Source organism: Physeter macrocephalus, chromosome 15, assembly GCF_002837175.3.
Source record: "Physeter macrocephalus isolate SW-GA chromosome 15, ASM283717v5, whole genome shotgun sequence".
NCBI lineage: Eukaryota > Metazoa > Chordata > Mammalia > Artiodactyla > Physeteridae > Physeter > Physeter macrocephalus.
This window is the reverse complement of record NC_041228.1, coordinates 14,686,528-14,710,573: the sequence shown is the minus strand read 5'-3', so window position 1 is coordinate 14,710,573 and position 24,046 is coordinate 14,686,528. Positions and strand designations below refer to the sequence as shown.

Genomic DNA, 24,046 nt, shown 5'->3' with positions numbered 1-24,046 from the left:
ATTATATTATTATTTGCATTCCTGGGGCCTTGCACAGTGTCTCTGATCTGCATCATGAATATTTAATAAATGATCTTTCACAGCCTAAGGTAAAAAAGAGCAAATAAAAAGCACCTCATATCTTAAAACACATTACGGCATATACACAAAAATTCTACATCCGGAATATCTGAGGTTAAATTCTATGCCTAGTGAACTTAAGTCTCATTAACTGAAATCTTAAAATAATCCTTATTAAATACAAGAGGGTTCATCAAGCATCTGATATAACAATGGGCACTTTCAATTGTTTCATCTTAATCTTGTCACACTGAACTTGGTCTGTCTTCCTGTTGTGTCTACAGTATTTGTACCTGAGGCAGTTCCCAGAAAGACTTCTTCAAGGTAACTTAATTCACATTTTAGGGGGTAAAAGTAATATGAGGATACCATTTGTCTGTGCCAAATGCAGTGCATCTTTACTGTCTTGTAGATTTCCACCTGTAATCATAAACTGAAACAGAAAGAAATAAAATAAGTCCACTTTAACAGGGTGTCAACCACAGTTTCCCAAACTGTGGTTGTGCTTTCCTGCTGCTTTTTTCCAGAATGCTTCTCTCTGACTGTCATACACCAACCTTCCTTTAAAAATTCAGCTGAAAGATCACCTCCTGTGCAGAGTGGATCCTGAATACCCTCTCCACGTGCGCATGCACGCACACACACACGCACACTCTACAAAGAATCTGTGACTCCTACCACAATGTATTCACATGTCCGTCTTTCCTATTAGACCACGAGTTTGAGGACAGAGATCACATTAGGAAAGAATGAATAACTAAAAACTTCTGAATTTAGAATTCTGTTAATCTAAATTAGAGATTCAACAGTGTTGACTAAACAGTTCTCCCAAGTGTGGTCCTGGACTCTCCAGGGGATATGTTAGGTCAAAACTATTATCATAATAATACTAAGATGTTATTTGCCTTATTCACTCTCACCTGTCACGCGTGTGCAGTGAAGTATTCCAGAGGCTACGTGATGTGTAACATCACAAAAGACTGCAGAAACAGATATGAAAGCTCAGCAGTCTTCTATTAAGTCAGACATTTAAAAGATATTTTAAAAAAATACAAATTCCACTCATGTCACTAAATGTTTTTGGTTTAGAAAATACTTTTCATAAAAATATGCTATTTATTTTACGTAATGGTCTACTGTTTTAAAATGAATTAATAAATAGATACGGTTGACCCTTGAACAATGTGGAGGTTAAGGGCGCCGTTGAAAATCTGTGTATTACTTATAGTCAGCCCTCTGTGTCAGGGGTTCCACATCTACATATTCACCCAACCTCGGATCACGTAATACTGTAGTATTTACTACTGGAAAAACATCTGTGTCCAAGTGAACTCACAGTTCAAACCCGTGTTATTCAAAGACAACTGCATTTAAAACTTTTCTGTTTTAATTTCTAATACAATATATATCAATAGACAGAACCCACATAAGAGCTCTTTGGGGTCCTCAGTAATCTTAAAGAATATGAAGGGGTTCTGAGGCCAAGTTTGACAATCACTGGATTAATGTATATTGATAAAATTCTTTGTAGGGAAATGTATAGCTCTTGGCAAGGAAGCCCTTCTACAGAGGTAGCTATCAGAGTCCACTGCAGTTAGAACACCATCTTTGCTAACCTGTTTAAGGGAAAATGTCACTGAAGAGCTATGTGTTGATGGTGACTGCTGAGGCAGTGCTGCTTAAGTGCACATTCTTCTGAAGAAGTGATTTAAACACACTAAGGTATATTTTTTAAAGCATACTTCAAGAGACTCACTGAGCTAAAATGAAGAATTCATTCTAGGTACACACGTAAGTAGAACACAGAAAACACAGGAGATAGTGCAAATGATAAACAGACATTTTCACAGAGTGATAAACTTCTGAAATGATAGACAGTATCTATCTATTCTGCCTATAAAACATAGTATATATTAACAAAAATATTGAGAAAACTATTGTTTACTAACACTACCTAATGCTTTAATAAAGGATGAGGTGGGGACTTCCCTGGTGGCGCAGTGGTTAAGAATCTGCCTGTCAATGCAGGGGACACGGGATCGATCTCTGGTCCCAGAAGATCCCACGTGCCACGGAGCCACTAACCCCATGTGCCACAACTACTGAGCCTGTGCTCTAGAGCCCGCAAGCCACAACTACTGAGCCCGCGCGCCTAGAGCCCATGCTCCGCAACAAGAGAACCAACTGCAATGAGAAGCCCACACACCACAGTGAAGAGTAGCCTCCGCTCTCCACAACTAGAGAAAGCCCGTGCACAGCAACAAAGACCCAATGCAGCCAAAAATAAATTAATTAATTAAAATAAAATACTCTGTAATGTCCTATATGGGAAAAGAATCTAAAAAAGAGTGGATATATGTATAACTGATTCACTTTGCTGTACACCTGAAACATTATAAATCAACCGTACCCAATAAAAATTTTAAAAAAAGGATCAGGTGCCCACATCCAGTTTTCAATTATGTAAAATAGTTTCTAATCAAATCTACCTTTTATTTTACCTGTAACTTTCCCAAATAGATGAAAAAGTAAGGACAAGACTAGGGGACATACACTTTCCTCTCCCAGTTTACGACGACGACGACGACAGCTTCCACCATGAACATAATAAATGTTGCTTTTACTTTATGCCGGGTACAATATCAACTGCTTTGCATTCTATATTTTATTTAATCTTCACAACAACTCTGTTTATTAGCTATTATCATTCTTGATTTAGGGATGAGAAAACTGAAGTCTAGAGAGATGAAGCACCCCAGGTTACAAAGCTCTGAAGAAGGAAGCTGGGGCTGGAACCAAGGTTTGTGATGCCATAACTGTGCTTTTAATCACTACCATAAAGCTACAAGGTACTGGATTAAATTCCAATTTGGAACCATGTCCAAGTAAATTTGATTTCAGTTCTTCAGTTCTGTCATTCCTAAATCCTTGTGTGTGTTATAAATGTTAAGATTAAACTATTCATGGATGACACATGAAAACTGTCTACACAAAATGTCTCCTGCCATTATTAGTCAACAAAGGATGTTACAGTCATCAAGCCCTCAGCCACTGCAGCCGCCTCTGACAGTGCACCCTGAGGAGATTCAGGATGGAGAAAAACAGGATACTTGCTCTAGATAGTGAAGGCGCACATCCAAGGAATGATTTCAGTGAGCCCAGACTCTTGCATCTTCCCATATGTAGAAAAGTGCTAAATTCATTAACCTGAGTTTATTTTCTTTAATTAGCAGTAATCTTTTGATGTTCCACTACCTGTTTTTTTGTTGTTGTTTTGTGTTTTTTTTTGGCAAAACTCCCATATATCCTGGCTCCTCCCTTACCTCTTCGGAGCAGTCCCTCAGAGCCACCTGAGAGGATTAGGCAACTACTAGTTGCCTCTTAAGAAGCCTGGTAATTCGGCAAGTATGCCAAATAAAACATAATTCTTAACCTTTAGGTTGTGATTTTTTTTCAGTCGACAAAATTTAGGAGACTGGTATATCAGAGTTTGCAGAAAAACATTTTATAAAGTGATTTACCAAGCAAAGAGTGACCACATAATGAGAAATTATGTTGTAACTTTTATCCTCTTATTACTTCTGAATAATAACTAATACAATTTTAGAGTTGGAGACTGCAGAACTCATTTAGCCAGGAGTATCACTTTTTAAAACTGAGGTTTATTTAACTTAGAAACAGTAGCTACTAAGTGCCCTGATACCACATTATGGAACTTAATTTTTTTTTTTTTAATATTTATTTATTTGGCTGCGCTGGGTGTTAGTTGCGGCATGCAGGTTCTTTTAGTTGCTGCATGTGGGATCTAGTTCCCTGACCCGGGATCGAAGCCAGGCCCCCTGCATTGGGAGCCTGCAGTCTTACCCACTGGACCACCAGGGAAGTCCCCTTTGGAACTTAATCTTATTTCTTGTGTGCATGTGTGGGCTAGCTTGCTACTTAAAAAAAATACTGATTAAAAAGAACTATCTATTCGAAAAATTTGACACCGAACTAAAATTCTTTTGCTTAATTAGAACGCTCTAAAAGTAGTAGGAATTCTCCTGATTATCAAATTACCACCATAAAAATTAAAGTGTTCCCTCAGTTATTTGAAATGTTATACATAGTATAAAAGCTAAACTTGGTGATTAGATACATGTCTTTTTGATGATTGCTTACTTCTAACAAATGCTAAATTGTTACAGAATCTACTAATAGTTGCCTCTTAAGAAGCCTGGTAATTTAGATGGGTTTTAAAAAACTTTTCCAGGGAGACTTGGCCATTTACTACACTTCTGATCACGTGGAAGAACCACTCACAAGGTTTGTGTCACTTAAATTGCAGAGAACAGAATATTTTGATATTTTATTTCATTAACTTGCTAATATTACATGTTGACAATACATATCACAAAATGCTAAATGTGGTTTGGCTCTTTCTCTTCTTTTCTGCAGTATTTTAACCAAAATTTAGTTTTTTTAAAAAAAAAAAAACCATAAGGGTAACAAAAATGAAATGTTACCTTTTTAACACCAATCTGAACAGCTCTCTCTATTACATCCTGTAAGTCATCTGTAAAAGATGAACCCCACATTAAGAAAATGTAACTAAAAATTCACTTACCCATAATTTAATTATCCTTTATTGAAAGAAAAATACATAGCAAAATCATATTTACTGAAGTCAAATCAATACTATTTGATGAGTGCTTATCATATAATAAGCAAAGACCTAGCGATACTTTAAAAAAAAAGAAACCCATATAAGGCAAAATAGATGAATAGTTATCCATTCAATTGTATTTTTATTCTGTTGACCACAAACGGGAAAAGTCTGTTTGGCTTTATGGTTTGCCTTTTACGCATATGGTTATCTAAAGTTCTATATTCAAAGTTATAAACTTCTACAGATAAGAAGGGCTTGATAACACTTTGTTGTAATAGGTATTTTATAAATGTTCATGATAATGGTTTACCAATATAGCTTATATGTGTTTCACTTTGTTTATAGTTTTATCCAAGATGCATAATAAATTCTTTAATATCTCAATTGTAAGAGTGGGTGAAGCTTCTTATGGTCTCCCTTGAGTCAGAAAGTTTGTCTTCACAGATCAGCTATTTACCTTAATAAAAGAAACATTTACCTTGATGCTTTTGAACCCCCCTATAAATTCCTCTGAACATAGGATCTGTCAAGTTGATACCAATGTCTGTGGAAAGCAAAAATAAAACACATAATCATTAAGAGCCTCTATTTGAAACTTTTACTTTAAATAAAAGGTCCTGTTACTAACCTTTTCATTCACACATTCATTCATTCAAACAAAATCTAAGTGTTACTGTTTGTCAGTCACTATGCTCGACACCTGGGATACAAAGATGAAAGATGTAAGTCTTGATCTCAAGAAACTCACTGCAGAATTGGGAAGGCATTCCCATTAACAGACAATTAAGAAATCACAAGTAGATACTAGCACTGTGGAACACAGAGGAGGACCACCCAACTTAGTCTGGTAGTTAGCCCAGAAGAGGCTTCCAGAAAGAACGGATTCTTGAACTGAATCTTAAAGGATGAGTTGGAATTACCCAGTAGAAGACAGGAAATTGCAGATAAGAGGAAGCAGCAGAAGCAAAGCTTCTGGGGTCTGAAATAGCACGGTGATCATGGAGAGCTACAGCCTGTTCTGACTGGTAGAGAGAAGCATAGGGAAGGGAGTGAGCAGAAAAGGGCAGACTCAGCTATGTTACAGACACTTGTCTTTAAAATACCAGATGCAACAAGAAGCACTGATGGCTTCTAAGATTTGTATTCTGGACATCTCATTCTGGTGTCTTTGTGGAAGGTGGGATCTAAAGGGGGCAAATGGAGTCAGGATAGTTTACTTGGAAACAGGCAAGAGCTCATATCTGCAATGAAGAGAACCTGAATTAGGGTAATGCGAGTGGAGATGCAAAGAGGGCAATAAATTATTTATTTCCTTTATTCACCAAATACTTATGAAGACCAACACTATGTCAAATGCTATGTAAGGAGTTAGGGGGTAATGAACAAGACCCGACACTTGGTCCCTGCCTTCCAGGAATTCACAGTCTATATGGGAACTACAAACATAGTTTGTGATATATAAGAAGCTGGACTGTAGGCAACATGAGGCAAGAAATGTTTATCTTCTTCAATGCTGTATCCCCAGAACCTAGCACAATAGTTGGTATATAGTAGGATCTCTATACACTTTTTTTTTAAATTTACTTATTTTTGGCTGCGTGGCTGCGTGTGGGCTCTCTCTAGTTGAGGCGAGCGAGGGCTACTCTTTGTTGCGGTGCGCAGGCTTCTCACTGTGGTGGCTTCTCTTGTTGCAGAGCATGGGCTCTAGGGCACGCAGGCTTCAGTAGTTATGGCTCATGGGCTTCAGTAGTTGTGGCTCGCGGGCTCTAGAGGGCAGGCTCAGTAGTTGTGGCACACGGGCTTAATTGCTCCGTGGCATGTGGGATCTTCCCGGACCAGGGCTTGAACCCGTGTCTCATGCATTGGCAGGCGGATTCTTAACCACTGTGCCACTAGGGAAGCCCTCTCTATTCACTTTTAAGCCTGTAAATAATTATTTTACAGCTTTGTGCTTTGGAGCACAAAGAAGTAGCACTAACAGTTTTGGCAAGAATGACGAAAAAGGTTCACAGAAGAGCTAGATCTTGAAAGCTAAAGCTTAGAAGCTGACAAACAGAAAGGGCATTCTACATACAGGTGTGTGTAGGTACACACTGCATCTGGAGAACTGGAAGAGACTCACTGTGCCTGTGGAGCTGAGGTTCACAATGCAGAGCGATTCTGCAGTGCCCCTCTTCTTCTAACCTCTCCCCTCCCCACCTTCCCCCACCCCAACATTCAGCAATGTCTGTATTCATTTCTAGTTGTCACACAGAGGGGAGTGCTACTGGCATCTAGGCTTGAGGCCATGGGTGCTGCTAAATATCCTACAATGCACAGGATAGCCTCTCACAACAAAGAATAATCTGACCCCCACGCCAAGTGCTGTTCTTGATAAATCCTGCTGCAGAGTATAAGGCGACGAGGGGAATAATGAGATGTGAAGTCAGCTTGTGATGGCCACGGGCAACAAAAACATCTTTCCTATTTAAAATATACACCCTTTAGCTTTTAGCACTAGGAGAACCTCCAGGTTCATGGTTGGGTAGGACAGTTGCCTACCCAAAGACCCCCAAATTATTTCTGCTGAGTTTCAGCTGCTTCTTGGTATATTCTCACTCTGATTTCTACCAAGCTAGCCCTCAACAAGCTGTGCTGCTTCAACATTAAGCCAGACCTTGAAAGATGAATGGGAATTTGGATAATCCAAGAGATGGTGGGGAGAGTATTCTAGTCATTTGTAACAGCAAGAGAAAGGCACAATGCAAAAAACTTCAAAGATATTTGGGCAACAGCATATATGTCAATAGAGGGTACGAGATGAATTCACAATCGATACCCTTTAAAGGGCTATTAACACACAAATGTTAACAAATACTATAAATACAAGGTAGGGGGGGTTCAGTGGAATGGCCCAAATCACAAGAAATCAGCATCTACTTTCTTTTCAAGTAAGGAGAGGAGCAGACTGAGAAAGGAACCAGGGAAGAGAGCAGGTCTTTCTGCTGCAGTAACCCTTCCTACGGTCAGTCTACAATCGCCCACCACGGATGGGCATTTAGGAGCATAGAAACGGCCTGTGTCTCTTCTAGTCCATTACCCCTTTGTGCAGCAAAGAGATCAGAATTTTTCTAAAGCAATCTTTTGCTAGAAAACAAAGTGAAAAACAAATGAAACTGCGGCAAGCAAATTTAACTAGTGAACTTTATGATACTAATTTTTTTTTTTTTTTTTTTGCGGTACGCGGGCCTCTCTCTGTTGTGGCCCCTCCCGTTGTGGAGCACAGGCTCTGGACGCGCAGGCTCAGCGGCCACGGCTCACGGGCCCAGCCGCTCCGCGGCACGTGGGATCTTCCCGGACCAGGGCACGAACCCGCCTCCCCTGCATCAGCAGGCGGACTCTCAACCACTGTGCCACCAGGGAAGCCCTATGATACTAATTTTAAAAGCAAATTGAAGATTAACTGGAGGCTCAATTTATGAAGCCTTCCCGTGTCCCTGTCTCAGCCCTAACAGGAATGGATGCTAAATCCTTCTTCCAGGCTCAGCCTGAGGCCAACTCCAGGGGATGCCACTGCTTCTCGGAACCTATCTCTTCCTGACATGGGTCAGTCTTTGAGGCCCCGAGTCACAGTGAACATCAAAGATCTATATTCAGGGCTTCCCTGGTGGCGCAGTGGTTGAGAATCCGCCTGCCGATGCAGGGGACGCGGGTTCGTGCCCCGGTCCGGGAAGATCCCACATGCCGTGGAGCGGCTGGGCCCGTGAGCCATGGCGGCTGAGCCTGCGCGTCCCGAAGCCTGTGCTCCGCAACGGGAGAGGCCACAACAGTGAGAGGCCCGCGGACCGCAAAGAAAAAAAAAAAAGAAAAAGATCTATATTCACCTTTGGACCCAGGTGAGCCTTGAGCTTTACGATATCCTGCACTGGCTCAGCCACCAATTTCTTCCTTTTTACGTAAGAATCTCTTGTGACTTCAATAGCTCTTGGCCCTTTCCTTTCTGACATGTGGTTTGCCTGAAGTGTATTCTCCAGCCAGTTACTAAAGCTGCTTTCTATCCTCTGATGAATAGGCTGCTTCATCTTAGTCAAGTTTGGTGAAGGGGCTCAGGATGTCACCCCAAAATATGCTGCTTTGCCATATTGGTTATTTTGAGCTGAAGGCACTTAAGAAACAGCAAATGCAGGAAAGGATCCCTAATCTCTCCTTTTCTACCCAAAATAGGTCATAAAATTTCCCATGAGAAAGGTACTCTCCCTGTACCAGGAAGAGAAGAACATTCTTATCACCAGAGACTGGGAGTCAAGTTGAAATGGATCTGTACAGCCAAACCCAAAATAACTCCTATCTTCCATTAGTTTCCCCATTTTTTCCTAGTCACTGTCCCACAATTTACATAATTTTAAGTCCCTTTGTCTTATCACATCCCCACTTGGCCTTTTGGTAAGCTTTCTGGTCTAAAAGCTTCTTTGGGTCTTCATTTTCCTTTTGAAAACTCCCATGTACATCAAAAAAAAAAAGTATGCTTTTCTCCTGTTAATCTGCCTTATGTCAGTTTTATTCTTAGGCCCAGCCACAGAACCTAAGAGGGTAGGAGGAAGTTTCTCCTCCCCTACGGAGGCAAGTAGCTTCTTTCTCTGGACACTGTGATTTACTCTGTCTCCTCTCTCCTATCCTGCCGTGGCCTCCGGGCCTCTCACTCCCCACCCACCGACTCCCCAGAGAACACCAGCAGAGTGATTAAGATAATTAACAAGTCAACATAGAGGACTCAAAGAAAAGTTCAAATTGATCATCAAAAAATATTCAATCTGGGCCTCCCTGGTGGCGCAGTGGTTGAGAGTCTGCCTGCCGATGCAGGGGACGCGGGTTCGTGCCCCGGTCCGGGAAGATCCCACATGCCGCGGAGCGGCTGGGCCCGGAAGCCATGGCCGCTGAGCCTGCGCGTCCAGAGCCTGTGCTCCGCAACGGGAGAGGCCACAGCAGTGAGAGGCCCGCGTACCGCAGCTTTGGAGTCAGAATTCTTGGAATTATGACTCATCAGCTGAATGATTCTGGGCAAATGAGTAGGCCTCTGAGCCTCAGTTTCCTCACTAGTAGGGTGGGCATAAAATTTCTCCTTCCAGGAGTGAAATGTGGCTCAAATTGGAAAATGAATGTTAAAGTATCTTGCAAATTAAAAGCCTGATAAAATGTAATTATTATTATTATCATTACTGGGCACAGTATAAATTCTGTAACATGCGAACAACAAATGGAATTTTAGTCAACATTAGCTATACTGTCATACTACCTTAAGTGGTTAACACTCCCACTCAAGACCTCATTATTAAACAGCCAAATGTAAGTCAGTTTGTTTATGATGCAGGATGCAACCACGAAAATAAACCACTCAAAATCCTATTTAACTTGTTCGAAATGTTCTGATATATAAGGGACAGTATCTTTTAAATTAAAAAATTCCTATCAGATGTATGCCTATTGTCAGTAAACTAAAAAAATTAAATCCTGTACAAACATCGACTTCTAGCTTGAAAAACGAAGTACATGAGAGGTAAGGGTGAGAGAGCACGACAGGAAGAAAAAAGGCAAAGCAGAAAATCACTAACTCTGATTGGGGGGGGAATACTGAGGGATTCATACATTTAGTAGCATGCCATCTTATAAGGATAAGTAATGCTTCTTTTCCATTAATTTTCTCCTTAATTAGCTGGCTTTAAAAGCATTACTGCATTACTGCTAAAAACTGTTGCCAGTATTAATGAGTTTTATTTTTCAAAACAATATAAGAGTGGAAAACTGTTTGTAACCAAAAGAAAAATACATCTCCAAACTGATGCCTCACTGGTCTCAGTGAATCATGTCATACCACTGTTGCCATGATCTAGGGGTACAAAGGGACAGCAAGTAGAGAATTTACGATTGTTTTAGCCTTTAGATACAACTTCAAGTTTACAGGAAATAAAAGCGATTAGAGAACAAGCTAACCACCACTACATGGCAGACCAAGTTGCTTCTGCAAGGCAGTGCCATGAAGAAATGTGCTAGATCAAGGGGTTGGCAAGCTACGGCCTGCACGCCATTGCCTATTTTTGTTTGCCCCTAAGGTAAGAATCGTTTTTTTAAAAGTTGAAAAAAAAAAAAGTCAGAAGAATAGCTCTTATGACATGTAAAAATAAGAAACTAAGGTTTCACAGTGTTCACAAAGTTTTATTGGAACATGGCCACACCCATTTGTTTATATAGTATCTATCTATGGCTGTTTTTGAGTGACAGGTCAGAGCTGAGTAGTTGCAACAGAGATATATGGCCTGCAAAATAAAAAATATATACCATATGACCCTTTAAGGGAAAGCTGGCCAATTTCTGTGCTAGATTAAAAATCTGAAGGACACTCAAATGCATGGCTCCAGATTCGATATTGTTTTGGACAAGACCACCTTGTAAAAGAGGCTCCAGAGAGATCCTTTGCCCCTTCTTCCATGTGAGGACACAGTAAGAGGGCACCAGCCACGAACCAGGAAGAGGCTCCTCACCAGAACGTAATCATGCTGGCACTCTGATCTTAGATTTCCCAGCCTCCAGAACTGTGAGAAATAAATTTCTGTTGTTTATAAGCCACCCAGTCTGTGCTATTTTGTTACAACAGCTCAAAACGGACTAAGACAACCTATGACATCACCTTCTCTCTCAATCTGTATGTACCAAGTAGGCGGATTTTATCTCCTAACCTCTCAATCTGTGCTCTCTTTTCCATCTCCACTACCACCATAACACTTGAAGCAACCAACTCCAGCTTGGATGCTACTCTGACCCCCTTTCATTCTGTTCTCTGCCTGACTGAAGGTTTCTTTTCATTCATAAATCAGATCATGGTACTCTTACCTGTCACTCCTGATACATCCTTAACATGGTAGGATCTTAGCTCTGCAAACCTCTAGCTGATTCTGTACAATTCTCCCTCCTCCCTCAACCCCTTCCCCATTTCTCTCTGCTCCAGACCCACTGGTCTTCTTTCAGTTTCTCAAAAGTGCTATGCACCCTCCTGCTACAGAATGTTTGCACAGGCTGTTGTATTTGGAACCTTCCCCCTGCCTTTCTTTGTCTACTTAACTCTTAATCTTTCAGAGCTCAGTCCAAGTGACACCTCCTCAAGGAATTCTTTTCTGACCTCCCAGTCTAAGTTCTGTTCCTCATCAAATGCCCAGAGAACCATATTCCTTTTCTTCAGTGCCCTCTTCTCTGTCACTGTGGTAAAGTCATTAGTGCACTTAAGAGGCTGTCTCCACCACAAGACTGTAACCTAGTTTCTACCCACCACTGAGTCCTAGCATTTAGCACATCAGGTGGCACACAGCAGAGATTCAGTAAATATTTGTAGAATGAATGAATGAATGACCAGGTTGCTCAAGGGAATCCAAGACAGGAAATAGAAATAAGGTCCAGTCCCTAGCGAGATGGGATTTGTAAGAGATGGCCAGCAGCCCCAATCAGCCTGCTTCTAGGGACACAGGGCAGGATCAGAATCCCGTTAAAATAACACAACTATAGATAAATCTTAGATACCTAATAGCCCCCAGCTGGTTGGCCCCAAGGGGTAGTTGCTACTAATTACTGTCAGCTGCTCACTGGCTCATTTGGTGGGAGGGAGCGCAGAGGCTACTAGATAGGAATCACCTTAAACCTATGCTTCTCAAACGAGGGGTATTCCAGAGAGTATGTAACACCCTGAGATTCCCTAAAGTATCAATTTTACTTTGGAAGATTTAGGGGATAAAATATCTTTTAATTTTAAAAGGGCACTATGTTATTTCAAAGTTAAACACAAGACATCCAAAGAAATTTTGTAAATGCATCAAGATTTACACATCACTGCTGCCACCCCATCACCCCTGGGGTATACTCCACTCTATGTCCTTAAGTGACCTTTGGTGGGTGAGTTTCAGAGCATGAACCAGCCAGCATTGAAAAGGGAGCTTCCACTCCATCCCAAGTTCTATCACTTTGCAATGATTAAGCATAGATTCTTATTGCTATTCAGACTGAGGATATAGTCATCCGTGGTATGATACTCAATGTCACAGAAATTAGTCTCAAGTATAACCGAGGACACAATGTTGAAGTGTCCTCTAGGAGGGAGCAGTGTTTCCCATAAAACACAAATACATCTGCTTCCCGCCCTCCTTCCCCACATTAGAAACACTGGTTGTAGTTGTAAGGGACAGCCATTGGTTACGCAATTTGAGAAGGGGGAAATTTAGGATTACAACCTGGTGATAGTCAGCTGTCCTAACTCAAAATCTAAGGCTGCTCTTATAACACTGGTTTTTCTATTACTATTATTAAATTTTAAAAATTTTGGCCGTGCCAGGCATCTTGTGGGATTTCAGTTGCCCGACCAGGGATTGAACCCGGGCAATGGCAATAAAGCCGCCAAATCCCAACCACTAGACCACCAGGGAACTTCCTCCACTGGTTTAATTCTTCATGCAACTGTTCCATGTAAAGCTTGTTCATGGACCAATTGTCCATGGGCCTAATATGTTGTTTTCCAAAGTACTGCTCTTGACTATTTTGGGCAGAGATTTGTGTAGTAGGTCATAGGCAGAACTTTTTAAATGGCATGGAATAAATATTAACTATCAGTAAGTCACAAAACAAAGAATGTATAGTATGATTCCATTTTTGTTGTAAAAAAGACAAACACATCGGATATGTTTGCGTATTTTTATGATTCTGTATAAATTTAAAAATACGGGAAGGATATAAACTTTAGACACCGGTTACCTCAAGAGAGTGGAAATGAAGGAGAGCATACAAAAAAAAAAATTGTTCCAACTGAACCCACCTTAAGAAGTCTTTTCTAGCTTATCTGGTTGAGATTCCTTTATAAATTTTCTTACGAACTTAGTACTAAAATAACACATCTTGTTTTACCCACTCATTCATACTTCCATTGAACAGTCACTGTACTAAGCCCCTGGGAAACAAAGATAAATACCACCAAGTATCTGCCTTAAAAGAGTGTGGTCTAGTGGGAAAGGCAGATACATATTTTAATTATAAAATAACGGGGTAAAGTAAAGGGTAGAGTTACGTAGTCTTACAGAACAGGTAAAAATCAAACAGGCAAGAGGATATTAGAGGCAGAGGGGACATTACGACCCCAAACTGCCACTCTAAAACCTTATCATAGGCAAGAAACAGCACCTCCAAGTGTTTATAGAGCATAAAAAGGATGAGGCCGAAAAAGTGGGCAGGACCAGACCACAGAAAGGCTCTGTTTGCTATGTTAAGGCACGTCAACTGTCCTCAGGACAGTGACTGAAAGATTTGAAGCACAAGAAAAATGTAGCTGACTTGGTTTTTATAAAGACCACTCTGGAGGTTACATAGAGGATGGATTTAAGGAGACAAAACCCGAGGCAGGGATTTAGTTTTTTTCATTACAATAAAAACACAAACCTTTAAAAGAAAAAAATAATTGTCTTTTCTTTGTGGGTGTTTCATGGCTCTTACCTCATCTCCCCCATCAATTATATCACAGATTAAAATACGCAGGCTGAGAGACACCACTCCTGGAAAGTGTCTAAACCTCTGATGACCTTCCCATCCCCCAACCCCACCACAGGCTCTCCCACAGCATTTTTAAAAACCTCTTTTGTGGCACTTTAACAATGTGCCACTTAAACATTCTCCTCTGCATTTGCTTTGACTGTACATACCTCTCCAGTCTGAAAACTAACTGCACCACTAGATTCTTTTTATAATTCCACATACTTAGCACAATGTCTCTGTAAAAAAATGTCGTCTAAAGTAACTCTTAGATCTAAGTTTATAATCCTAAGCTCTCTCCTGAGTGCCAGACATTTCCAATTGCCCAGTAAATGTCTCCACCTGGATGTCCTGTAAGAATCTCAAATTTAACCTAATCCAAATGGATCTCGTTACATCTCCCACCCACTGCCAAACAACCCATGCTTCCATTTCATGTTTAGGTATTTATCCCAACACCGAGTCATCTCTGACTGTTCACTCTTCCTTACCTGCTATAAACACTCAGCTGCTAAATGCTGCATATGTACCTCTCTTCCATTTCTCTCTCCCTTTTCCAGTGCCTTTGTTCAAGCTCTGAAATGCTTCCCTGTCTCTCCCTATGACCCACCAAACCTACACAACAGCTGTCAGGATTACCTTACTAAAGCAGAGACGTGATCACTGTCGTTTTCCACCTTCAGGTAACTGGAAACTTCACAAAGACAAGGATCATGCCCAGCTTTACCCACTACTGTATCCCATAGCTCAAGGCTCCCAATATGTAACTGGCATTCAATGATTTACTTAATGAATGCTCCTCGTCAAAAGCCTTCAGTGAAGCTCTATTCTATACACAGAAAATTAAACTAAGCAACACATTCGAGTTCCAAGTCACCCTTCCAATCCTGGCTCTTACAACCTCCCCCAGGCTTTCCTAAGTCTGGTACTAAATATGCTTACTCCTTTAGTTCCTGTCGAATTCTCCATCTCTTGTTCTACCGATGCTGAATGGATTATTGTACTATGCCAAGTATAAAACTTGTTTCTCTTCCCACTGTGTGTGTCCTCCAGTTCCCCCACCAGATGGTGATGCCAGCAGAGCAGGGGCCGTGTCTGTGTTCCTAGGCCAGTGCCTGGCCCACCAGAGGGGCCCAGTAACTGTGATATGAACTGCGATATGAATTAGTGAGTCAACGAGTCCCTCGAAGCCATCCTCATCTCCGCCAAGGAAACGGGAAACCGCGAGGAGGTGCACGTGGGATGGAGAATACAGTGACATGCCTTTCGTTTGCTTTTTAGTAATTTTGCTTCCTTTTTTTTTTTATTGAACACAACACATATGTTGGAAAGAGCATAAATCGTAACTGCGCAGCTCGTGAATTTTCACAAAGAAGCACACCCGTGAAGCCAGCACCCATACTGAGATCCAAAACATTATCGACACCCAGAGGCCTCCCCGCACTCTCCTCCACGGAGTGCACTTTCAACCCTCAAAAAGCCGGAGAGCTCACGTCCTGAGCCCTGTGGCCGCGGTGCACGAGGCCCAGGAACCGAAAGAAAGGCCCCAAATCCGGGGAAAGCCTTACCTACGAACTTGAAGCGACTCATGACTGCAGCCCCGGCTCCTCCCTGACGGAAGCGGAAGCGGCCGTCCGTCGCCCCGCCCCTCCGTCAGTCCCGCCCCCTCGCCGCCGACGTCCGGTTTCCCGGTAGCCGCCGCGGCCGCTGAAGGTGAGCAGGCAGACATGGCGTTCTCGGCCCCGTCTGCCTACCTGACCCACCAGCAGAAGGTGCTGCGGATTTATAAGCGGGCGCTGCGCCACCTGGAGTCGTGGTGCATCCACAGGTGGGCGAGGGGGACCCAGGGCGCGGGGAGGTGACCCCGGGGGCCGCCACAGAGGCTGAGAGGCTCTGGGAACCGAGCGGCTCAAGGACTTCTGGGACGGGGTGGGAAGGCGGCGCGCGGGGAGGTGACCCCGGGGGCCGCCACAGAGGCTGAGAGGCTCTGGGGACCGAGTGGCTCAATGACTTCTGGGAGGGGGTGGGAAGGCGGCCCCTCGCCCCGCGGAGCCCTCCCCTAGACCCGGGTTCGAATGCAGGTTTCGTCGCCCACATCTGGGACACTTTGAAGACTTGTTTATCTGGCCCGGGCCTCAGTTTTCTAATCAGGAAAACGGACGCGGGACCCAGCGCAGAGGGTTGCATGACGATTAAGAGAAAGGAAGTGCCAACAATGGAAATGGTTATGCCTCCAGCGCTCACTAAATAATAGCTTCCTTCGTGACTTTCTCGTTCCTGGTACTGGCAGTAATAATAAATGAGTTATTTTCTTTAGTCCTCAAAACTCTGGGTGTTAGGGGTTATTTAGCCTTATTTTATAGATGAGAAAATAAGAGGCTAAAATAAGAGGCAAGAGACTGATTTGCTCAAGGCCCAGCAGCTGGTAAGTGGCCGAGCCAGGATTAAAACTCAGATGTCTTAACTCCAAAACATCATCATCACCCCTCCCATCAGCTTTCCTCTTTTTAGCTTCATTCAGTCCTTTTCGTTAGCTTCACATCCCACATAATTCTCTTCTTTCCTCCCTCTGTCCATCTGGGACTAGTCTTAGAACACAGTCTTAAAACATACAGGTTTTCGTGATCTAGATGCAGTGCATGGTGGGGTGACCACCCAAGATGTATGAATGCCAGGCCTCCATGCTCTTAGCAGAATCCTAAAACCTAGTCCCAGGAGAAGGGCTTCTGAGAAAAACCTCTAAACAATGGGAAACTGAGTATGTCTGGAAGAGTTGTGGAGAGGATCCTGGAAGCCCAGATTGTATATCTGGGATTATTGTAAAGTCATCGACTTACTTCTCTTTGCTAGGCAGGAAGATGGCCAGGTTCAAGGCTGTAGGGTTAGTTACTTCCCTAATTTTTTTATTCATCTGGCAATTTGCAGTTCAGGTTCTATGGTGGCTGACAAAAGTTAATAAGGCTTCTTTCTCAGCTGTAGCAATTTATGGATTAATGAGGAAGATGGACATACAAACAAACAGATAACATAGAGAATTATCTTTCATAAAGGTGAAGGAAGTCAAGCCATCAGGAATTCAGGTAGTGCTGAACTACATCTGAGAATATTAGTATTATCTTGGAGGAAAGGATAAAAGTAGTTATTATGATAACACTGACTCGTCATTTCTTTAAATCTAACATCTTTTCTCAGTACTTGCCTGATTTTTTTCCTTCCATTTGCCCTCATAGCGCTATTTGTTCTGCATGGGTCCATCCTAGGCCCTTGGTCATTGCTGTGTATACTTTGGGCAGCCTCATCTAACGCTGGGACTTGAGTTACCACCTATGCTCAGTTGTCTGGAGAGCTGTATTTCCAGCTGTTTGCTAGATTACCTACAGTTCTCTAAAACTGAACGTATTTTTCTTTTCACTACCTCATTTTGATTCTTTTCCCAAATTCCCTGCCTCAGCTAATGGCATTACTAGTAATACAGTCACTCAGCTTTAAGTCTTAGCATTATTTTCGAGTACTCCCTACTTACCCCTCTGCCAACGACATACATACTTGTATGCCCTTGGACACTGATTTTTGTAAATTCTCTCCCCAGTGTAATAATATTCGTAGCTTACGTTGGACACTAAGGATGTACCAAGCACTGTCTGAAGTGTGCTGATATGGTTTAGCTTATCCAATCTTTAGGACAACCTTAAGATATAGGTACTGTTATTACCTCTTTTATGGAGGAGGAACCCATGGCCTAAAGACTTTAAATAATTTACCCTAGGTTACGTAGCTAGGAACTGCAGAGCTGAAACAGTCTTAAGCTATCTGACTCCATAGCCTACTTTTGTAACTTTGTAGTCTAAATGTTTTTCTCTTGTCACCATCCATCACTGTTGCCTGCTTCAAGCCCTTGTCATCTGTGACCTGGATTATCAAAGCCCCATTACTACTGGGCCGTAAAAAAGAATGAAATAATGCCATTTGCAGCAACATGGATGGACCTAGAGATTATATATTAAGTGAAGTAAGTCAAACGGAAAGATAAATATCACTTATATGTGGAATCTAAAATAAGGTACAAATGAACTTAATTACAAAACAGAAACAGACTCACAGACAAAGAAAAATTTATGGTTACCAAAGGGGAAATTGGGGGGAGGGATAAATTAGGAGTTTGGGATTAGCAGATACAGACTACTGTATATAAACTAAACAACAGGGTCCTACTGTATAGCACAGGGAACTATATTTAATATCTTGTGATAAACTATAATGGAAAAGAATATGGAAAAGTATATATATGTATGTAAAACGGAATCACTTTGCTGTACACCAGAAACTAACACAACATTGTAAATCAACTACAATAAAAAATTTAAAAAAATTAAAAAAAAGTTTAAAGCCCCATAAATGATCTCTGCCCATGGTTTCTTCTAGAACCTGACCGAAACTTGCCTAAGGTCAGGCAGCTAGTGTCAGAGTCAGAATTAAAACCCAGGTCTGTCTGATTTGAGCAACACTCTTTGCACCACGTATCAGTAATACGTGCCTTCTACATCTTTGTGTCTCCAGAATTTAGCACAGTGCCTAGCACAAGGTAGGAGGAAATGCAGTAAGTTGTCATTGAATGAATGTTGAATGATCCTACAGAGGCGATAGAGGAGACAGGGGAAAGGGGTTAGGTTGTATTTATCAGTAATACAGTAGCTTTTTGCTGCTGGTGTTTGGGGGGCTGCCAGGGAAGCCGTCGTAATGATGCGGCTGCTCCATTGACAGGGTCCAGGGAGGGGCTGGGAAGTCATGCTACTCACCTGAAAGGTGTTAGTGGAAATATCACCTCTTGTCAGACAGTAATACTGCCTGATTGAGTAGATAACATTTCTAATCTCCAAAATCATTTTGGTTTAAGGGACAAATACCGGTACTTTGCTTGTTTGATGAGAGCTCGGTTTGATGAACATAAGAATGAAAAGGACATGGTGAAGGCCACCCAGCTGCTGAGGGAGGCAGAGGAAGAGTTCTGGCACTGTCAGCATCCTCAGCCATACATCTTCCCTGAGTCTCCTGGAGGTACCTCCTATGAGAGATACGAGTGTTACAAGGTAGGTGAGGACCACAGGTGTCTCAAATCCCGAACCTCAGCCTTGGAAACCACTTGCCCTTTTAGGTGCAGCTAGGACATTTCTTTCCTGACAGTTACACTTTTTTTTTTCAGTGTCAGTTTTCTCTCTCCCAGATGCCATCACGACTTTTCTTTCCAAATTCAGTGCCATGGTCTTGTAGTAAACTTTCTGGCAAAGCAAAGTGCTAAAGGAATTGGTAAATAACTCATTTTTGGACCTTAAAGTTAACCAGTTTCAATTGGTGCTTAGTATTCTAAGTGATATTTCCAAATAACATACAGCCAGGTTGGATCTTTAGAGAACTCAGGTAGGGGACGAATGATGCCAATTCTCTTTGGACTGACCTTGCTGTTTTTCATCGCTAGGCTGTTTCACTCTAAGGCATTCTCCTTTGTCTTGGTCCTCTGCTGTTTATTGCTTAGTGTCAGAAACAGTCTGGTACTTGGAATGGTTATAAAAATGCACCTTGATTTTTGTCTTCTGTCTCTTGAGCAGGCCCTACCCTTGACATGTAAATGTGTCCTGTGGAATGACGCCGTGATTTCCTCTCCTGACAGGTTCCTGAGTGGTGCTTAGATGACTGGCATCCTTCTGAGAAGGCAATGTATCCTGATTACTTTGCCAAGAGAGAGCAGTGGAAGAAACTGCGGAGAGAAAGCTGGGAGCGAGAGGTGAGTCTTGCCTGTGTTTTAGCATGTAGTTTGGCCCACATGGTCAACACCTGGAAGGAGCTGAGGTTTGGTTCCCCATGTGCAGAGGTCCAGATTCCAGCTCCGACAGTTACTCTGGCCCCTTGCCTCTCAGATATACTTTCTCTTTCAAGTGTGTTAAATGTAACGTTTACAGCCATCTTAGAAATAGGTTAAAATGTGTTCCCTGGTCTTTTGGCTTTTCTGTTCTCTGATTTTGCTTCTTCCCTCATTCCCCTCCATAGTCCTCTGCCTGACCTTGCTCTACCCTACAGTCCCTTAACCTTCTCCACCAGCACCTTGGGTATTTTTCCACTCATGATGTCTGATTTATATTTTTAAAAAGTCAATCTTGCTGTAGTGTGAAAAATATATTGGAGAGGGCAAGTGGAGAATTGGAGAGACCAGTTTGGGGTTATTGCAGTAGATGAGTCCAAAGATTATGGCAACTAGCACTAGGGTGGATGCAGTGGATATGGAAGGAAGTAGATTCAGGATATTGTCTGCAGGGATGTGAAGAGTGATTGGATGGGGGGTGGGGGCGGGGGGTAGTGAAGGACAGGGAAGAATCAAGAATGATTTCCAGGTTTTAAGCTTCAACATCTGGAGGTTGGTGGTGGTGGTGTTTATTGAGATAGGGAAGAGGGGGAAAAAACAGATGTCAAAGGGACAATCAGGTGTTCAGTTTTAAATGTTAAATTTGAGAATCCTGTGAGACATCAGGTGCAGGTGTCAGAGGGTGACTTTGGAAGTGCAAATCTGGAACTCAACTCAAAGGAGAGATTTAAGCTCAATAGAAACGCGGGAGTTATCAGTTGTTTTAAAAGCCACGGAATGAGGGCCTCTTCTGGCTGCCCTCTCCCCAGTAAAGGAAGTGGAGGGAAAGCCACAGAAATGTTTGAGATCCTTAGATCCAAGAGAAAGTGTTTCAAGAATGGCCGGGGGACTTCCCTGGAGGCCCAGTGGTCAAGTCTCTGCACTTCCACTGCAGGGGACATGGGTTCAATCCCTGGTGGGGGAACTAAGATCCCACATGCTGCGCCACACGGCCCCCCCCAGAAAAATAAACAAGAATGGCTGGGGCCAAGTCATCTTTGATTTGATGGAATAGAGTGAGTACTGGAAATAACATCCAAAGGTTTTGGCTACAGGGAGGGCATTAGTGGCCTTGATTAGAGCCATTTCTCTCACACAAAGACTGATCAGAAGGTGAGGAAGAGTAAACAGGAGGGAGTGATGAGTCTTGAGAAGATTTCCTGAGGAGAACGAAGAAATGGGGCAGTAACTGGAGGCCGAGGGATTACTTTCTTTTAAGATAAATGATGCATATATGCTGATTAGATCTGGGGTGAGGGAGAAATGGGTAATGCTGAAGAGAGGTGGAATAGGTACAGAAGGAAAGTTTTTGAGAAGGGGGGTGGGATCCCAAGCATGTGCGGGGGCCTTTGGAAGGAGAAGGGATTCTTCCTCCATTCTAATTGGACAAAAGATGTGTATAAATACATTTGGGTTAGAAGTTTTGATGATGGGGAAATGACAGACTTCGATGTGATGGCTTCTCTTTTTTAAGTGAAGTCAGGAAAAGCCAGGAAGTGGGCGAAGCATGTTTGGAGAATGTGGAAAAGGTGTGATAATTGTGGGCAGAGGATGAGCTTGCTGGAGAATAGTAGTAAGATTGCCACGTGGTGGTGAAGGCCCATGTGAAGTTGGGAATAATTAACATGTTGTGACACCAGTTTGTTCCAGTATTTTTTTTTCTCTTTAGCAATACTAAGCTGTATGGTTGCAGGTTTGAAGGTAGATGGTATGGTTGTCCACTGTCAAGAGTGATGAGGAACTTATTCAAGAGGGAGTGATTGTCGTGATGGAATTTAGCTGGATAAAGGAGGGAAGTAGACAGGGAGGCTGATGCAGAAAGAAGGGCAAGTTGGGTGTGAGGACCCAACTGGCAGCATCTGTGAGTTTCAAGAATTATTTTCAAGGGGGCATTTAAGCAAATGAGCTGCAAGGGGACACTGGTTGGATAGTGGGTTACTTAAATTCATGATTTTGTGACCAAGGAGGGCAGTGTTTCCTAAGAAGTATATCAGCATTTGGGAACTCGAGGCATATTTATTCATGGAGAGTAGCAAATTCATCCTGCAGTTTATCACTGTGATAACCACTTCTCCCCAAAATATACCTCCTTTACCAATTCCATCTCTTTGACATTATTAAACAGCACATGTGCTTGAGGCTCAGATTAGCCATAATCCAGAGTTGTTTTTTTTTTTGGAAGAAGCTTCAAAAAATCATGGATCTCCGGGCTTCCCTGGTGGCGCAGTGGTTGGGAGTCTGCCTGCCGAAGCAGGGGACGCGGGTTCGTGCCCCGGTCCAGGAAGATCCCACATGCCGCGGAGCGGCTGGGCCCGTGAGCCATGGCCGCTGAGCCTGCGCGTCTGGAGCCTGTGCTCCGCAACGGGAGAGGCCACAACAGTGAGAGGCCCGTGTACCGCAAAAGAAAAAATCATGGATCTGGAAAGTGGGTGTCTTAGGTCTCCTCCTCTATTAGGACAGTGATGGTCTCGGAGATCACTGGAAAAGGGGTAGCTGGGCAGTGGAGGCAGAACTGAGCACACTTGTACCTGTGACTTCTTGTTATTTCTTGTCCTCATTGCTATTTGGGGGGCTTTTAAATTAACATCCCTAATGTATTCAAATTGAAGTTTCTTAATAGTCCTTTTGGAGACCTCTTAGCTGAGACACAAAAATAAACATTTTTGGAGGGAAAGAGGAGGGGGGACCATAACAAGGGGGAATTGGAATGGTAATTGTCAAGGTTTTGCTTAATGAGTAAGAGGTGGGATACGAGGGTTTGTTCTCAGCATTGCTGTTTTAAGAATGGGAAAACATTTAAGGAGAACAGCTTTTTTTTTTGTTTGTTTGTTTTTTTGGTATGCGGGCCTCTCACTGTTGTGGCATCTCCCGTTGCGGGGCACAGGCTCCGGATGCGCAGGCTCATCGGCCATGGCTTACGGGCCCAGCCGCTCCGCAGCACATGGGATCCTCCCGGACCTGGGCACGAACCCGCGTGCCCTGCATCGGCAGGCAGACTCTCAACCACTGCGCCACCAGGGAAGCCCGGGAGAACAGCTTTTGTGTCCAAGTTAAAATGTGGGCATAAAGATAATGCAGGTATAGAGTCCCTCCCATCAAGCCTCTTAGATAGCCTCATCCACCAGAGGGCAGACAGCAGAAGCAAGAAGAACTACACTTCTGCAGCCTGTGGAACAAAAACCACATTCACAGAAAGATAGACAAGATGAAAAGGCAGAGGGCTATGTACCAGATGAAGGAACAAAATAAAACCCCAGAAAAACAACTAAATGAAGTGGAGATAGGCAACCTTCCAGAAAAAGAATTCAGAACAATGATAGTGAAGATGATCCAGGACCTCGGGAAAACAATGGAGGCAAAGACCGAGAAGACGCAAGAAATGTTTAACAAAGACCTAGAAGAATTAAAGAACAAACAAACAGAGGTGAACAATACAATAACTGAAATGAAAACTACACTAGAAGGAATCAATAGGAGAATACCTGAGGCAGAAGAATGGATAAGTGACCTGGAAGACAGAAAGGTGGGATTCCCTGCTGCGGAACAGAATAAAGCAAAAAGAATGAGAAGAAATGAAGACAGCCTAAGAGACCTCTGGGATAAGATTAAACACAACAACATTCACATTATAGGGGTCCCAGAAGGAGAAGAGAGAGAGAAAGGACCCGACAAAATATTTGAAGAGATTATAGTCTAAAACTTCCCTAACATGGAAAAGGAAATAGCCACCCAAGTCCAGGAAGCACAGAGAGTCCCATACAGGATAAACCCAAGGAGAGACACACAGTAATCAAATTGGCAAAAATTAAAGACAAAGAAAAATTATTGAAAGCAGCAAGGGAAAAACAAAAAATAACATACAAGGGAACTCCCATAAGGTTAACAGCTGATTTCTCAGCAGAAACTCTACA

General features: G+C 42.6%; 2 protein-coding genes across 7 annotated transcripts in view; one reads left to right on the top strand and one right to left on the bottom strand.

The window, feature by feature from the left end:
* TATDN1 (TatD DNase domain containing 1) overlaps positions 1-15,920 on the bottom strand; it is a 38,337-nt gene extending 22,417 nt beyond the window's left edge. For 3 of the 6 annotated variants that reach the window (XR_003683449.2, XM_007108815.4, XM_007108816.4), the window contains exons 1-4: positions 15,811-15,920; positions 5,187-5,252; positions 4,566-4,615; positions 430-493 (exon numbers count right to left, since the gene is read on the bottom strand). Coding sequence is in view for 5 of the 6 variants with exons in the window: in XM_007108815.4 (XP_007108877.2) it covers positions 430-493; positions 4,566-4,615; positions 5,187-5,252; positions 15,811-15,832 (202 nt within the window). In the remaining variant the exon portion in view is untranslated. Of the gene's footprint in view, positions 1-353; positions 1,093-4,565; positions 4,618-5,186; positions 5,253-15,810 lie in introns of those variants that run through there. The other 3 variants (XM_055091241.1, XM_028500607.2, XM_055091240.1) reach the window with 3 other exon arrangements.
* The window catches only part of NDUFB9 (NADH:ubiquinone oxidoreductase subunit B9), an 8,882-nt gene continuing 750 nt past the window's right edge, over positions 15,915-24,046 (top strand). The window contains exons 1-3 of the mRNA XM_007108807.4: positions 15,915-16,070; positions 19,137-19,329; positions 19,908-20,021. Coding sequence (XP_007108869.1) covers positions 15,970-16,070; positions 19,137-19,329; positions 19,908-20,021 — 408 coding nt within the window. The 5' untranslated portion in view covers positions 15,915-15,969. The remainder of the gene's footprint in view (positions 16,071-19,136; positions 19,330-19,907; positions 20,022-24,046) is intronic.